Source organism: Penicillium malachiteum (genome assembly GCF_028827825.1).
Source record: "Penicillium malachiteum strain IBT 17515 chromosome Unknown utg000003l:1.0-4950554.0:1.0-4952489.0, whole genome shotgun sequence".
NCBI classification, from domain to species: Eukaryota; Fungi; Ascomycota; class Eurotiomycetes; order Eurotiales; family Aspergillaceae; genus Penicillium; species Penicillium malachiteum.
Window position 1 is genome coordinate 1,520,388 of NW_026643096.1, and position 15,375 is coordinate 1,535,762.

The 15,375-nt window shown below is 45.3% G+C and overlaps 7 protein-coding genes across 7 annotated transcripts; 3 read left to right on the forward strand and 4 right to left on the reverse strand.

The window, feature by feature from the left end:
* Nucleotides 1-992: 992 nt before the first annotated feature.
* Nucleotides 993-2,330, forward strand: N7483_006900 (ankyrin repeat domain-containing protein; the record flags this gene model as incomplete). Its single annotated transcript, XM_057090337.1, has 3 exons — nucleotides 993-995; nucleotides 1,050-1,547; nucleotides 1,632-2,330. The coding sequence occupies 3 exons, from the start codon at nucleotides 993-995 to the stop codon at nucleotides 2,328-2,330; spliced, it is 1,200 nt and encodes a 399-aa protein (XP_056945078.1).
* Nucleotides 2,331-3,105: 775 nt separating this feature from the next.
* On the reverse strand, nucleotides 3,106-4,647 carry N7483_006901 (mariner-Tc1 transposon family protein; the record flags this gene model as incomplete). The annotated part of the gene is made up of 1 exon (XM_057090338.1): nucleotides 3,106-4,647. The coding sequence occupies one exon, from the start codon at nucleotides 4,645-4,647 to the stop codon at nucleotides 3,106-3,108; it is 1,542 nt and encodes a 513-aa protein (XP_056945079.1).
* Nucleotides 4,648-4,866: 219 nt separating this feature from the next.
* N7483_006902 (putative protein kinase) lies at nucleotides 4,867-6,343 on the reverse strand (the record flags this gene model as incomplete). Its single annotated transcript, XM_057090339.1, has 5 exons — nucleotides 4,867-5,051; nucleotides 5,116-5,281; nucleotides 5,336-5,637; nucleotides 5,697-6,031; nucleotides 6,099-6,343. The coding sequence occupies 5 exons, from the start codon at nucleotides 6,341-6,343 to the stop codon at nucleotides 4,867-4,869; spliced, it is 1,233 nt and encodes a 410-aa protein (XP_056945080.1).
* Nucleotides 6,344-7,607: 1,264 nt separating this feature from the next.
* N7483_006903 (uncharacterized protein) lies at nucleotides 7,608-8,238 on the forward strand (the record flags this gene model as incomplete). Its single annotated transcript, XM_057090340.1, has 4 exons — nucleotides 7,608-7,619; nucleotides 7,757-7,897; nucleotides 7,951-7,982; nucleotides 8,043-8,238. 4 exons carry the CDS (start codon nucleotides 7,608-7,610, stop codon nucleotides 8,236-8,238), a joined length of 381 nt encoding a protein of 126 aa, XP_056945081.1.
* Nucleotides 8,239-9,582: 1,344 nt separating this feature from the next.
* On the forward strand, nucleotides 9,583-10,166 carry N7483_006904 (uncharacterized protein; the record flags this gene model as incomplete). The annotated part of the gene is made up of 3 exons (XM_057090341.1): nucleotides 9,583-9,594; nucleotides 9,644-9,709; nucleotides 9,756-10,166. 3 exons carry the CDS (start codon nucleotides 9,583-9,585, stop codon nucleotides 10,164-10,166), a joined length of 489 nt encoding a protein of 162 aa, XP_056945082.1.
* Nucleotides 10,167-10,471: 305 nt separating this feature from the next.
* Nucleotides 10,472-11,158, reverse strand: N7483_006905 (uncharacterized protein; the record flags this gene model as incomplete). Its single annotated transcript, XM_057090342.1, has 1 exon — nucleotides 10,472-11,158. The coding sequence occupies one exon, from the start codon at nucleotides 11,156-11,158 to the stop codon at nucleotides 10,472-10,474; it is 687 nt and encodes a 228-aa protein (XP_056945083.1).
* A 1,964-nt stretch (nucleotides 11,159-13,122) lies between these two features.
* On the reverse strand, nucleotides 13,123-15,141 carry N7483_006906 (prephenate dehydrogenase (NADP(+)); the record flags this gene model as incomplete). Its single annotated transcript, XM_057090343.1, has 7 exons — nucleotides 13,123-13,278; nucleotides 13,346-13,477; nucleotides 13,535-14,134; nucleotides 14,202-14,350; nucleotides 14,425-14,536; nucleotides 14,585-14,645; nucleotides 15,047-15,141. The coding sequence occupies 7 exons, from the start codon at nucleotides 15,139-15,141 to the stop codon at nucleotides 13,123-13,125; spliced, it is 1,305 nt and encodes a 434-aa protein (XP_056945084.1).
* Nucleotides 15,142-15,375: the final 234 nt, after the last annotated feature.

Consider the following 15,375-nt stretch of genomic DNA (forward strand, 5'->3'; position numbering starts at 1 on the left):
ATATAGTAGCTATATAAGCCCTAAGACAAGTACAAAAGCTTATATAGATTAAATTAGCTCCTAGGAGTTCTAATGATTTTTATATATATTAAATTTACTTACGGAGAGATTATTTTCCAAATTCTATCACTATGAGAAGCTCCGAGGAGCAAACTAATAAAGTTCTCTTCATTTAGACTAGCCTTTTTCTGAGTGACAATCTTGGTAGCCATGATACCATCTACTCTGAGAGTCTGAGGAATCTTATTCTGTATATATCATTCTCTATCTATAATCTTTTATAGTCTCTGATAAACCTGGTAAGATTGACTTCTACTCTTAATTAAGTCTTAGCTTTGTAACATCATATCGCAGACTAGATAGGAGGCTTTTCCTGTGTTCTGGGTATAGTTGATAGCGAAAACAGCTTCTACCCTTATGATCGCTTTTCTTTATTTAGGTCCTAAGGTCTTAGTGTGGAGCCTTTATTACTGGCCCGTAATAAGTTAAAGGCTACCATAAAGTACATTATATCTAATACCAGGGCTTTAAACATTTTACCACCTAGCTTTCAGCAGTAGATCCAATCTTACCGGGGAAAATACAGTTCCATATATTATATATTATTCAATAGTCCTTAGATTACTGCCGGGCCATTAATAAAAGATCTGCGCTAAGGCCTTGGCAGTAGGGCCTAAGAAAAGAAAAGCGATCATAAGGGTAGAAGCTGTTTTCGCTATCGACTGTACCACTCTTGCTACGCTTGCGTCAGTCAAATAGAAGGAAAGCCATTTCACATCTATGGCTTAGGTAAGACTAGTCTAGGTGCTGTTTTACTACTCTTGGCATTACATTCGATAATTTCGAGCGAGTCCTCGGACAACAGGATGTTGTATAAATATAACTACGGCCTCCTTTCAGAGCAACTCATTTTCCACCGTTTATCCTCACACGCTTTTCTCACTTCAACTCTTATCAATTCTGTGTCTCAAATAGTCGCGAAGAATTCATCGATGGTAAGTTACGTTTGATATAAAAAAGGGTCGAGAGATTGCTCACTTTTCATTCAGTCTAGCACCGAGAAGTTACGCGCTCGTTTTGCAGAAGCTCTCTCTCACGAGAATATCAAGAGCTTTTTGGATGTCTTGGAATGCATGAATGTGCAGGTCGATACGCCGGACGCCCAGGGCCGAACCATGCTGTGGCACTGTGTCAGAACGCGTGACCACAAGAAAGTGGATTTCCTCATTAGATGTGGCGCAGAGCCTGATGTGACGGATAATGAGGGGATGACGCCTATTCACGTTGCTTTGATGCAGGGCGAATTCATCGATGAACTCATAGCGCGGATGCTGCTAGGTTCTCGACCGAAAACCTCGATATCCGAGATACTTCAGGGTGGCCTGAGCCTTGACCAGTTATTTTTGTACCATGCCGACATTTCCGACAGTGTCAATGCCATCAGGTTTCTCCTGAAGCTGGGCGCTGATGTTAAAACTCTTAATGAGGATCGTGAAACACCTTTGATGCGGGCAGCCCACTACGGGGAGCTTAAAACCATGAAAATAGTACTGGCGCAAGGAAACATAGATTTCTACACAAAAGATTGAGAAGGGCACACCGCCTTACATATTGCTACTTGCCATGACCAGCTAGAAGCAGTCAACTTGCTTTTATCCAGCGAAAAGCTTAACGTGAATTGCCAGGACCGCAAGGGTAGATCGGCCTTCTGGCTATCAGTACACCTCGGGCGTGACAAGATCAGCGAGCGATTTCTGAATGATAGCAGAGTGGATGTGAACTTCAGGGGTGGTAGTGTAATCCCGCAATGGCAAACCACACCTCTTTATATTGCCTGTTACCGCAGGAATATTCAAATGGTCTCCTGCATTCTTGCAGCGACAAATTTTCCCAGAGTGGATCCAAACATCCAAGGAGATATGGGAATGAGTCCTCTTAGAGCCGCCGCATATCAAGGCATCTATGAGCTCGTGGCAATGCTTCTCAAGGCAGACGGTATTCGGATCAACGCAGTTGACGAAGGAGAAAATGATCCCCTCTGGCTGGCGATTCAAATACATTCAGTGTCCGTAGTTCAACTCTTCTTGAACGACTGCCGACTTGACATTAATTGCCAGAATAACCGAAAGGGGGACACGTATCTCATTGCTGCAGCTCTTTATGGCAATGTTCCCCTAGTGAACAAGCTCCTCAAATTCAAGGGCATTGAGCTTAGTAGAAGGAACAAGGAGGACGAAAGTGCGGTAGAGATCGCCCACAAGCTCAACCACCACCAAATCGTTCAAATGATCATTCAATCCATGGCCGACAGAGGAGCAGATCGCTTATAGGTATCTCAATCAATCCAAACTATGTGAAATTAGACAAGGAGTTTTCTATGTACAGTCATCAGCGAAATCTGCTTCCTCTTTAGTGATCGCTTTTCTTTCCTCGGGCCCCGCTGTAAGGGCCTTGGTGTAGATGCTTTATTGACCACCCGTTGATAAGTTAAAGGCTGTTGAATAATACATATTTTATTGTACTATATCTTCTTATGTACAGTAAGATTACACCTTTTGCTGAATATTGGGTGGTGAAAGTTGATAGTAATCGTATATCGTACTAATTGGATAAAGATTTTAGTTTTTTTTTTACGGCGGCCCTTAACTTTGCGCGGGCCAGTAAGGGAGAATCTACGCTAAGGGCTTGGCAGTGGACCCTGAGAAAAGGAAACCGATCATTAAGGAAGCAGATTTTGCTAGTGACTGTACCACTATTATTCTCTAGAATTAGCCTATTCATTGTCCTCCACTTCCTTTTTTCTGGTTTATGTACATATATAAAGTCCTGCAAGAAGAAAAAGTTGACCCTGTCGTATGAAAGAATTAGCTCCTTCTCTGAACGGGGTTGATGGCGTGAATTTTTTGCCGAGACTTTATCGTAAAAGCCCTTCGATATTTAATCACATAAGAATAGACTAATGTTTTAGGTCATTTCATTTGATCAACTCGTGGTCTTTGTGAAGATTAATTTTGCGTATACAGTAAAACCTTCGTATTACGAATCATTTTTTACACAGGTTCAATTCGTTATATCCAGGAATTCGTTATATGGAGTCATCCACTATTATACACGAAAATACCCCCGAATATCGCTCTGTTTTCTGTTTTCGACTTCTTTCCTCTGCATCTCGATCTCATCTCGCCGTAGGCACCTAATATACGCTACATCAGGTGTTTCCTGCTGCTCGTGGAAAGAGATAAGGTCTCGGATCGCGGAGAGTGCCACGGGTAGCGTGATCGGCGGCTGCATTTCAATCTCCTGCCCAGTGTCTTCCTCCTCAATATCCTCTGTTTGAGGCCCTTGGAACTGGGATAGAATAAGCTCTTCAATCGTGTCATGTGAATCAATAACCTCTTCATCCACTGGGTTTAAGAATTGGCTAATATCCATCATATCACGGATTGGAAGGCGTTCGATATCCCTCGATATATCTTGGTGTACTAGCGGAGTATCCGCTTGGTCCTTTGAACCATATAGACCTTTGCGAAAACAATTGGTGATTACCGAGGCATTAATATCGAATTCCCATGCCTTAAGAGCCCAGCGTATAGCTTTTAAGATATCCACTGTTGCTGAAGGATCCCTTCCAGCTTCATATTCCCAAAGCATATAGCGGACCCATTCTTTGCGCCAATAGACCTTCCAAGCATTAATAATACCTTGATCTAAAGGTTGGTATTTACTGGTCGTGTTTGGTGGAAGCCATATTATCAAGGTATTCTGTAGAGGAATCTGAGAGTGTTTTATCAGATTTACTGCAGCTTCATGGGCAGAGAAATTATCCATTGAAAGGACAACTTTTCGCCCAGTCATACGTTGATCAAACCAATAAAGCCACTCTTTCATAATATAGGCAGTCATCCAAGCAGTCTGATTAGACCGCCAATAGACATCAAGAGCTTGGAAAGCTCGTGGCTTTGCAGCTCGCCCAATTATCCATAAAGGTAATTTCTCAGATCCATCGGCATTGGTGCAAAAATGGATGGTTATACGCGCTTTCTGTTTACGCCGACCGGGTAAAGAGCGTGTAGAAAGGCTTCGATCAGGTGTCAGTTTCCAAAATAGCCCAGTTTCATCACAATTGAATATATCCTGTGGCTGAAACCCCGCTAGAGCTTGTCGAATAGAGTCCATCTCATCTTCAGCATTTGCTACGCTAGCAAGCTCACCAAATTGCTTAAAGCTTTTGATACCGCGGCGTTGCTGGAAGCCTTGTAGCCAGCCATTACTAAAAGTAGGCATCTCTAGGTCTTTATAATTTGGCAATTTCTTCCAAAAGAACTCTGCTTTCTCACGGAGCGTAGCACTGGTAATAGTGATATGTTGCTCTGCGCGCTGTATCCACTGAAATAGAACGTCCTCGAGCTCTGGCCAATGTTCACGTCGGTTACGTTGCTGGGCTAGTTGTCGCTGGTGCTGCTCATCGAGGAAGGCGTACCTCTTTGAAAGGATCTCGGAAACGGAGGAAAGCGCGATAGGTCGCTGGAAGGTGCTTTTAAACCAATTGCTGATGAAAATGTTGCTTTTGGTAGGATTGTCTCGCTTGTATGCTCGTATCGCTTTCTTCTGTTCAACAGAAATAGCGGAGCGCGGTTTGGTAGACATCGCTAAAATTTCGACCTGGAAAGGGATAAATGATGAGTAATCACCTGTATAAGACGAATATTGGGGAAAAAACAGACGAACTCGTAGTAGGGGGGATATTCGTTATATATATGATAAATTTAATTTTTACGGGCCGTGCGTTCGTTATAGCCAGGAATTCGTTACAACCAGGTTCGTAATACGAAGGTTTTACTGTAGTGACTGTAAAATCAGTAAAACTCATAAGTTCTGACAAATCCACTCGTCCTGTGCTAGTTCCTTAGCGCAACTTCGCATGCCTGGCTCCCACTGCAATATCTTCCTTATTAGGTGCAAAAACTTTGATTTGTCCTCTCCCTCAAGTGTAGTTTCTCTCTCCTCCAGTGGGATCCGAGGTTGGAATGGGGTTTCAACACAAAAGTCACCTAGAAAACCAGGTAAAGTGAGCGGGTTTCGGATTTGACCAGACAAAAGAAGCAATTTTCCTACCTTCATTAGAGAAGAACTTGTGGCTTGACTTCCCTTGGGCAAGCAGACTGAGTGGAGGGGGACCGAGGAGGCTTATCATCTCGCTGAGATGAGCCCGACTTCGGTAAGTCTGAAATTCTGGGTCGTATCCAGTGAACAACGATTCGGTTTCAAACAGGTCCCAAATCTGTGATTGAGGTCTTAGAAATATTGTCCGGTATCATCAAACCTATTTTCTTACCATACATCCCACATTCCATATATCGACACTATAAGTCCATGGGGCTTCCAGAATCACCTCCGGGGCTCGATAGATATTAGGCTGGATGTCTTCGAAATGCTCTATGCCACCAGGCATAGCAGAGCCAAAGTCGCATAAGACGGGGGCTCCCCATTCCCTAGGCATCCTGAGTTCCCGGGACACATATATTATTCTTCCATCTAGTTCCTTCCTTGGGGAGGGAGCTTCAAGCTCCCTTTCTTCAAAGTCAGTGAAGACTGAATCATCAGCGATTCCGAACATGATGTTGTCGGCTTTGATATCTAACAGAATTATCGTGACAGTTAATACAAGAAGTAGATGACGATAGGAGAGCACGGACCTGCGTGTACGATTTTGCATTCTGTGTGCAGATAATCTAGCGCCAAGAACAGGCGCTGTAGCACAAATGCCAGAACTGGTTTCGGTAGTTGCCGTATCGGATTGCGGTGCAAAAATGTCAACACACTCTCCCACAATGGAGGATGCACGAGACACCTATGTTTGTCTTTGGGACCATCAACGTAAAATGAGTCAAGTAGCGATCTGACAGCATTGCGACCTGGGTGGAATTTCGAGGCTCTCTCTATGCGTTGGTACATCTTGAGCTCGTCATCCAACTGCTGTCCCAAGGATGTGGAGTTAATGAATATTTTAAGGGTAACGTAACGATGACAACTGTAATAGAGTGTGATCTGTTCAGTATTGACCATATCCTTGGATACTAGCGCTAGGTGAGTCTCACTTCATGTCCCGCGCAAGCCACGCAGTCGAACTAGCTCCAAATCCTAGCTTCCCTACGACCTGATATCGGTCCTGAAAGACTTGTCCTATTCGAGTAGGATAATACCGTGAAGCAATGTAATCTGGGATGGTCTCTTCTTCGATCTTCTGACTGTCGTTTATCCGTGTGAAGTTTGTATTGGAGAAGTCAAGGGGTCTCCACGCCCGTCCAAGCCGAGAGAAAGAGCGTAGCAGCGATGGAAGCATGGTCTGAGAAAATGGATGATAGGTAAGATACCTGATTTATTTGGTGACAAAATAAGAGAGTCAAGTTGTTCAACTTTGTGTGGTGTTGGAGATAATGCAGATATTAAATACACATACCAAATTCCATGTTTCACGGAGGCGGAGACTACCAGGTCAGGTGACCTGTCTCAAAGACTCCACGATTGTTCTAGACTCGCTAGCACATTCTGTCAAGCGTTACAAACAAAACTGATACTGTAAGCTTGAAGTCCCTATGAAGATGGAAATCTAGGGAAACAGAAAATGAGAGCTGTACGATATCTGTTGCATGGGCCACTCATGGATGCCTTATGGATTAGGCAACAACATGTCGACACCGTTACCAAGTCAACTAGTTAGTTATATTAATTCCTAGGAGCTGCACTAGAAATGAGTATGTAGTATTAATTAATTTCTAAAATAATTACATAACCACAAAAGTTCCTCCCTTACCGTGCGGGTTCTCTGCATGAAACCCAAGGTGCGACGTTCGTGAGATTTAGCCGCCGAACTTCACGGCCCTTCCAACGTCACTTTATCGACGAGAGCACCTCTGAGATGACTTCAGCAAACTTTAATATTGCAGGGATGGGATATGTGTGACCGGGCACACGTATCCCATCTATACCTCTATCCGTCTTAGCTTTGCAGCTAAAGGTATATGGTAAGAATAACCATATACATTTTGATCACCACATTAAAAGAGACAGTCGCTGTTAAAGTAGCCTAGTATCTATTTCTACCTATCACTAAGACTCTATGTTCTAATTTAGACTGATCGTAGATGCCCCGCTCCAATGAACTGGAAGACGCGCGCGTTGCGCGCATCGGCCCTGAAACGAAGAACCGAGAAATAGAAATAGAGACGTGAATAACCGGATTTTGGACAACACAGAAGGGGAAAGTAAATAGTCACCAACATTTACAAAATAAATTCTACAAAAAATAATCAAACAAAGAAAGGGCGAAAATTCAAAAACATACAACAGCAGGGATTCTCATGTGGTCACCCACCATACTACTAGGTGTCGCCCGGGTGAGTTTAGGGTGAGAGCCGCTCTATCGTCGCGCGAATTACAAATCAGTAGCGGCCCGAGCTTTTAATTAACGATGAACATGTCCAGCTACTGCAGTCTAGATGCGTACTTGGGTCTATATTACACATTACTGTGACGCACCCCTGGCGCACGGTGGAAATGGGTTCAGCGGCAACTGATACAGTTGAGAAAAGCCCCTGAACAGAAAGATGAGGGGAGTGGTTAGAAAATAACATAGCCACGGAATTTCAAGGACCTGGTCGACATATAAAGCCTCACAACTCCGCGTCTAGAATATCATTATCTTGATCGTCACAAAGACCTCTTGTCTTTGATTCTTATTGGCTCCAATCACTAGCAACCCAGGAAGTTTTGCCATGTCTCGAGCTTTTCTACCGCCCGCGAGACCATTGTGAGATGGTTAGGATTCAAAAAGGAATTACTCCCGCCCAATTTCAAGCAGGCTGCCGAGATATATGCGGAGAACGGTGCCGTAAAGGTTGGTTACTGAAACTTTTATGGAAGTCTTTCCTTTTACTAATTCTGTCACAGAAAGTCGGCAAAATTGACTCTATCGAGATTTTGTAAGTGCTGGCGTACATTAGTTCCCATCAATGAGTCTTTCATTCACAATTCTCCTGCAGGCATCGTAACGATGGCACGAGCCCTGTCCATCAGTCTCAATTCAACCGCAATGACAAGGCGCTGATCATCAGCGCCCGAATCACACCAGCAGACGGCAGCGGAGCTCGAACTCACCACATATATCCGGATGGCACGGGTACCATCAAAAAGGGCGACAGACGCGAATATTCCACGTCTTCCACGCAGGGGTCTTAGGTCACAATTCTTTCGCGTGGAGATTCTCGAAAGGGGACTCTAGGGCTCACCGCATGGGATAAACACTTCAGGACTGGATAGCTTGTTATGGGGGGGTTTTCCAATACGACTTGGCAAGAATACCCGGAAGCAAGCCGCTGGAATACCATTTCACAACGGTATCACGCTCAATGTATACTGTTATATTCTACATAGTATGAAATACAAATTTGTCAGGCTCGAAATAACAAATTATTAAAATATGAACGGTATGGGAGATATACGGCTTATGGAGGTGCTTGTAAACCCACCAAGATGTTTCATATACTTCTCCAGCGGTTGACCTGCAGATAAGAGTCCCCACGAAGACACAACCCCACCGCCCCGATTTGGGCTGGACGCTTCTAAAGATCCATCCATCGGCAGCAGACCCTAACTGAGGGACTACCGATGCGTTGTAGGTGCAGTCCAGATGCGGTATTTGGGATCATCCGCAGCTCGAGTATGTGACGGATGTCGACAATAAACCGAAAAGTAGCAATCTATATCAGACTTTTTGGGCTGCATATGAACTAATGTAAACATGGTAACCAATTCGCTGATTATTGAGGAGATCCAACGACGGTTTGGACGCCTACCCCACTGAAGAGCGCGTCATGGGGATTTCGATTAGGCAAGCGCTGGCCCCATTACTCATTATGGTCTAGCCGGTGGGCGGTAGATCGGCAAGGGGACCGACCACTTGTAGCGCACCTTCCGGGCCATACGGCTACTGTGAGCTTGGGTAGAAATTTTCGATGAATGAAGCAATCTGCCGATGCCAGCCAGGTATGCTCATTAATGTTTATCACGAGTCCGTCTCTTTCCAAATCGACTGCTGGCATGCGGAAGCATCTTCGCTTGACGCTTCTTTGCAGCTGAATGAACCAGCTGTCTCACCTATATTCTTAAACCCCGCTTTCTGTATCACCGGGCCAATTGGATATACCGGCTATTTTCCATTTGATAGTTATTCACTGTCACTCCGGGTAAGTTGGCGCTAAACCCGCCTAATGATTGGCATTAATGCAATATATTGGCACGAACCATAGAGAATGCGAACTGGGGCGCAGCCACCAAAACCTGTTTCTTTAAGATCGCTGGATGGTAGAAAGCGTCTGAACTGCGGCCAATGCAGCTAATGCGGCAGGGATGGGATATGTGTGCCCGGGCACATATATCCCATCCCTGCCGCATTAGCGTCCAAGCCACATACCTCTTTCCGAATGAGGAGAAGCTCATGCTAGAACCTGTCACATGAGCGCAGCAACTCTAGTGGGACGTTTGAGCTACTTTCCTTTATCCAAACTTCACATCACACTTAAGATGGGCTTTCGAGTAAGTCGTTCAGATACAGCCGAAATCAACCTTTGCTAATTCTTGATAGGTTGACCGAGCATTACGTGCTACCCTTTCGCATCTCGAGCTATTACTTCGTGAGGCTGGTGACAATGTGAGATTCTCAGACTTATCGTGGATTCAGGTACTGATTAACCCAGGAAACCGGTAACCTGCTTAAGAAGATACTTCAATCCCCAGAGCAGATAACTGCTCTTCATCAGATATTCGCCTCGAACTTGAAGCGGACGATTCGGGATGACTCTGCTTTCTCTGAACGTCATGCATGGTTCCAAAGCTTCTCATCACAATCTGGAGAAAACCTGAGCGAGAAGCAAGTGAATAAGCTTACCAATATCACCAAAAACTGGGCGCTTACGGAAGAGAGAATTGAAGCTCTGTTGTTGTGCTCAGTTCTTTGGTCTAGTTGTCCGCAGCTATTCTGGGATGGCGACATCCCTAACCCAAATATATTCCGACGCTGCTTTGTTGACCTGGAACGGATAAGAGAGATTGATCCATTAAGAAGAAAGATTTTGTTGATCATCTTGTCACAGCAGGTCCAGGAATAGCAGCGTCAATTGCATATCAACGGCAAAAGACAAAGATCCAGGCCTAAGCATCCAAATGCGAATAGGCCGAATGCCAATCGAAAAAGAATGTTTCTTCCAAGCTCCTTGCGTGTCATTGTGCAAAGGCTTTGGCCGGATGCTGATGTCGCGAAGCAAAGTAAGACAAAAAGGTCGATTTCATTGTATTCTCGGTTTGGGTGGAAATGGCAGCACGTTGAACCTCAAGGAATTATCCTTTCTCTGCCTGACTCCGCCGTGAAAAGGTACGTGTGCTGTTCTTTGATGCTGAATAGATATTGACTTTCTTAGCTATGAGATATATCCATGGAGTTCAGTCGACTGTGATATCGAAGGCTCCCTTGGGTAGGTGCAGCGTTCACCGTGGAGACCGACGATGTCCCCAGCGGGGCGAAAAAGCATTCGCGAGCAGGTAACCCGAGGATCAGCGACGCCAGGGCTGTGCAATGTAACCTCAGACGGAGCTGACGTGGCGGATGGAGTTGGGCGCGCGGGCTCAAGGACGGTATCCGGGGCATTGCAATGGCGAAGGCCAAGGTCACAGGAAAGGAATGGCAGAGGCTAGGAGCTCTGGGGAGCGCGAACGAGCCAGTTTCGTGACATGCAACTCCTGTCACTCTCTTGGAGATGGGATATGGGAGAGAAGACGAACAACTGAAAGCTGCATCATCCCAGGACGCTTGTCCCTGAGCGACTAGATCGCGTCGCAGCCCGCGCTGGCTGCACCAGCCTGGGCGGCGGATCGAGCGGCATCGCCGGTGAAATGAAAGGGGCAGTGCATCCGGCTGAAAGTCAATGCGTCGAAGGTCAGTGGGGGCGAGAAGAAAGGAGCCCGGGTGGGCAAGGAGTGAAAGTGCGTGGGAGATTTGAGAAGAGGGCAAGTGGTCTTTTATAGAGGGACCAACGGACAAGTCGGGCGATAAAAGCGGCCACTGCGGCACTAAGCCCAGTCGGGCGGCCGCAGTGGGCACCATGCCGAAAGGGGCAGGGGCAGTGCGGAGCCGGGCAGGCGGTCGGGGGCGGCGAAAAAACGGTGCAATGGGAGCGGTTTGTGGCCCCCCCGCTTGCCGTCCTGTAGAATACTTTATATTAGAGACCTCTTTCAAACCTTTGGTCATAGGCTGGAACAAAGGCACCTATTCTTACTCCAGTGAACAAATATAGTTAAAGTACCAGTAAAATTATAACTTTGAGTAATCCAGGCATAAACCTGCAATGATCTGTTTGCCACAAGGAAGAGACTATTCTTAAGAAGTCCTTTGTTGAAAACTTAAGATTTAGGGACTTAACATCTTCAATCACTTTTTCTTTTGCGGTCAAAGTATTCTTGATCCACTATTCACGATTAGCGTGACTTACTCTTAAGTAGATCGCAAATTATTAAACCGCACTCATATTGTAAATTTCCAGCCGATCTTCTTCTACAATCGTGACAGAAAGTTTCTCTTCAAATCCACCGAAAAGTCTTTCTGCGCAGTTCATAACACTTGACATCACTAGTCGACCATTCTCACATAACCTTCCTTTCGCATCGTATACATAGAAACGGATAAACTCTTTGAGAGTGATGTGGTCCGGAGTCGCGCTGCCTGGCCTCAAGTCATATTCTGTGAGATTGTAGCTCGTGATAAATCTGTAGTCAAATCAATAATCCGGTTTAATACTAATTTTACAACATAAAGTTGTATGAAAACATACTTCATCCAAGACTTCAGGATCTGAGCATACATGTCCTTTGTTATTGGCAAACGCTTGTCTTTATTTCTGATCGCATCCTCCTTTGCATAGGCGCCAAACATATAGCCATTCTGTATCTGTCGGTTTATTTTTCTGCGTTTGACAAGATCGTCTTTTTCGGCAGCGGAAGATTTCCTTTTTAGAGTCGGATGCATCCTTCAATAGTCCCGGTGACACTGAAGATGTTGTCTGATCTCAATAGCAAAGCTCGTAGTGAAGAATGATCATTTCAGAAAGGAAGACTTAGATATGATGGAGAGAAAATGGAGGAGATATCAGTATTATTTATATTGGTAACCAAGACGGTTAGTGAAAGCGATATGGATTATATGGTGGGTATGCGCCATAGTCTAGAGCTAATAATACATTGAAGATATTGAGATATGAGGAATTGATGACCATGTGGAAATGAAGGGCCATCAAGAACTTGATGGAAAAATCAAGCGGCCTGGTTGATGATTGATACTACTTTTGTTATGGGTAAGAAGTAGCTTGGGTGCTGTTTAGATGCCTCCTTTCAGCCAATGCGATGAGTCAGCGAACGATCATGAGCAGGATCACTGAGCACTCACTGAGCACTCACGTGACCTAAGGACTCGCTCAGAGAGCCTGAGCCCCAGACTGCAAACTACTCACTGAGCCTGAGCCTGAGCGCCCTCATTAAAGCGGCGGTCACCAGAATAGGAAAGCCCCACCTGTCGGGGAAAATCCAGTACGTACAGCTACCTAGGTAGTATTCAACCACCTGGGCAGATGACTCTACTAGTATAAGCCTCGAGTGGGCAGTGCAGGTGAACTCGGATGTCCGAACCTACTAGTCCAGTAATTACTGGTCACTGGCATAGAATATCGTAGTACCACTGGTGTTATGAAACTCAAGGCTTCAATCATCAATTCCATTTCGAGTTCAAGGTACTATCTGCTAGTGATGAAACATGATTCAAGTTCACAAAGTTGAAGTATTCTTCTATGAAACTCACGCGGGGAGTCTTAAATCTGATAGTTGCATCAGAACACGAAAAAAAGATAGCTAAACACGTGAAGGCTTAGTTCAAGTTGATCTAGTCAAGTACATCAATTAACATAACATCAATAAAATATCAACTGCGGCCTCGGGGTTAAGCTTCCCTATTGTACAGATGCCCACTATCCACTGTCACATATCTCATTCAATTTCAATTTATCTTGCAGCCTGGACAAATCAAGGTTGGTTGGTGGTCTTTTCCAGGATTGTCTTCATCATCTCGTTTCCAAGCGTAGCTGCCTCTGGGAAGCGAGGAGCAAAGTACTGGGCAATGCGCTCAAAGCGATCGCGGTAAGATTCGAAGTCTCCAAATGAGACACAGTCAGACCAAGCCTATAAGATAATTGATCGTGTTAGTGGTATTTGAGACTGAGGTCAAAGTCCCTTGTTGAGTGCTTACCCGTGCAGCAAATGTAAATTCCAGATCATCTGATCGGAAAGAATTGTCATCAATAGCTGTGTCCAGTGCTTCCTCTAGAAGTTCAGGATTACGGAATAAGTATTCAGTGACACCGAGCCAGAGGCGGAAAAGCTGCAAGATTATTAGAGCACTATTCTGAAAAACATTTTCAATTTGCTTGTCAAATACCGGAGTGGAACAGATCATATGATCATAAGGAACGATGCCCAGTTTCGACCAGCAGTCCACGATGGCCAGTAGACTTAGATGACTGTTTGGAGGTGACGCCTCACGAGACCGGTTGGATAAAGAGAATCGATCCAGCACTTCATCTCTTAATAAAAGATCTTGCGCTTCTGTGCCCTCTTTGAACACGGATGCACCAGCAGCCTTCACTCGAGCCTTGAGCTCTTCCCGATGGCCTCCAATCATCAATTTGTACAGATCCGTCACGGACTCGGCATACTGTCGAATCTGCTGTTTGGCAGCTGGGTTGAGAATGGCGAGGCCAGCGTAGACATGCCATTTGTTCGAGTAAATACGCAAAGTAATATTGATCTTCACGTTCTCGATACCACCAACCCAGCGTGACATCTCCCAGGGGAACTGTTGATTGGCTTGCCATGCGGTACCCATGCTCAAAAAGGCGGCGTGCGTCACGGCTTGCGTATCAGCAGTGATTCGATCATGCATCTCGCCGGTGAGATAGACATGTTTGGATCCGAACGAGGAGAGGATCGAATCGACGAATTGCACGGCTTCATCGGAGGCACGATGTTGAATAATGACCTAGTACACCATGCTTGTCAATGACGGCTTGGTCTGGAAGGAAATAAAGATGGGGCTAAACCCCTACCAGAGGTTGTCCTTTTGGATTGACTTTTGGGCCGTGCAGCGAGTGGCACGATACAATCTCTACATCCTTCGGCAGGTGCTTTTCGAATGCAGCAAGCTCGGGGGCCTTGCATGAGGTCTGACCACCGACAACGGCACCGACTTTGGTAGCTTTGTTTTATTCCACAAGTCAGAATTATATTGGTTCATTGGGCTAGCATGGGTCAAATGGGTCCGAAACATACATGGCCCGTACTGTGCCACGACTCGGTCGATCACACCGGCCTCTACACTGTAAAGAATGAAATCGCTAATTCTGGAAACCCCATGGCCATTCGGGAAGATGGTGACACCTCTCTATATACGATGAGCGTCTGGGCGGGATGATCCCAGCGGGAGACGTACTTTAGAGGAAAACTCTTGTTGTAACGATTCATAATTTTCAGGTCTATCACAGGCGTTTATCCTTGAGAAGTAAAGCAAAATTTGTTAGTATGTAATGAACCACCATCGTAAATTCATAAGGCCATCGACGATTGAATATTAAAAAGAAGAACCTATCGTAATTCACTGTTAGCGTATGCTTCAAAGGCACGTCAAGAGCGAAACGAGATAGAGATTTTCGAAAAGTTCCGAAGAACTTCAATCAGACAAGAAAATTTTAGGTAGCGAGATAATTTACATCATTGACAGCCCAGGATTGCGCTACGACCAGAATGGCTATGCAGCACAACCCACGACCATACTCGAGCCAAATGCACTCAAGTCATCATTCGAAGGGAAGAGGGAAAGAGGGAGTAGGAGTAGATGCTTACCTTCTCAAGAAAAACATGGCGTAGTCGTTAAAATGCAATGCTGGTTATTTACCTCCATCCTGCATCGCTGAGCTTATGGGCATACATCTTGCCCATGTCACCCATTCCGATGATGCCAATTGAGGCATCTTCTTTGGTGCGTCCCATATTGGTAATGAGTCACGCAAGCTGACTCGGCTTTCTTCGCCTTCTCTGCTGCTATTCCTCCGGTCGTGAAGTGTCAGCTTCTGTCCAATTGTATCTTCGTAGTCCAAGACCCTGGTCGTTTACAAGATCAGTAGAGTTTTGAAAGATCAATGGCAGTGTAAAGAGATGCAAGTAGTTTCCGCTCCAGAAAAAAATTAAATAGGCGAGAGGAGCTAAGGTCTCACCGCCCGGCGG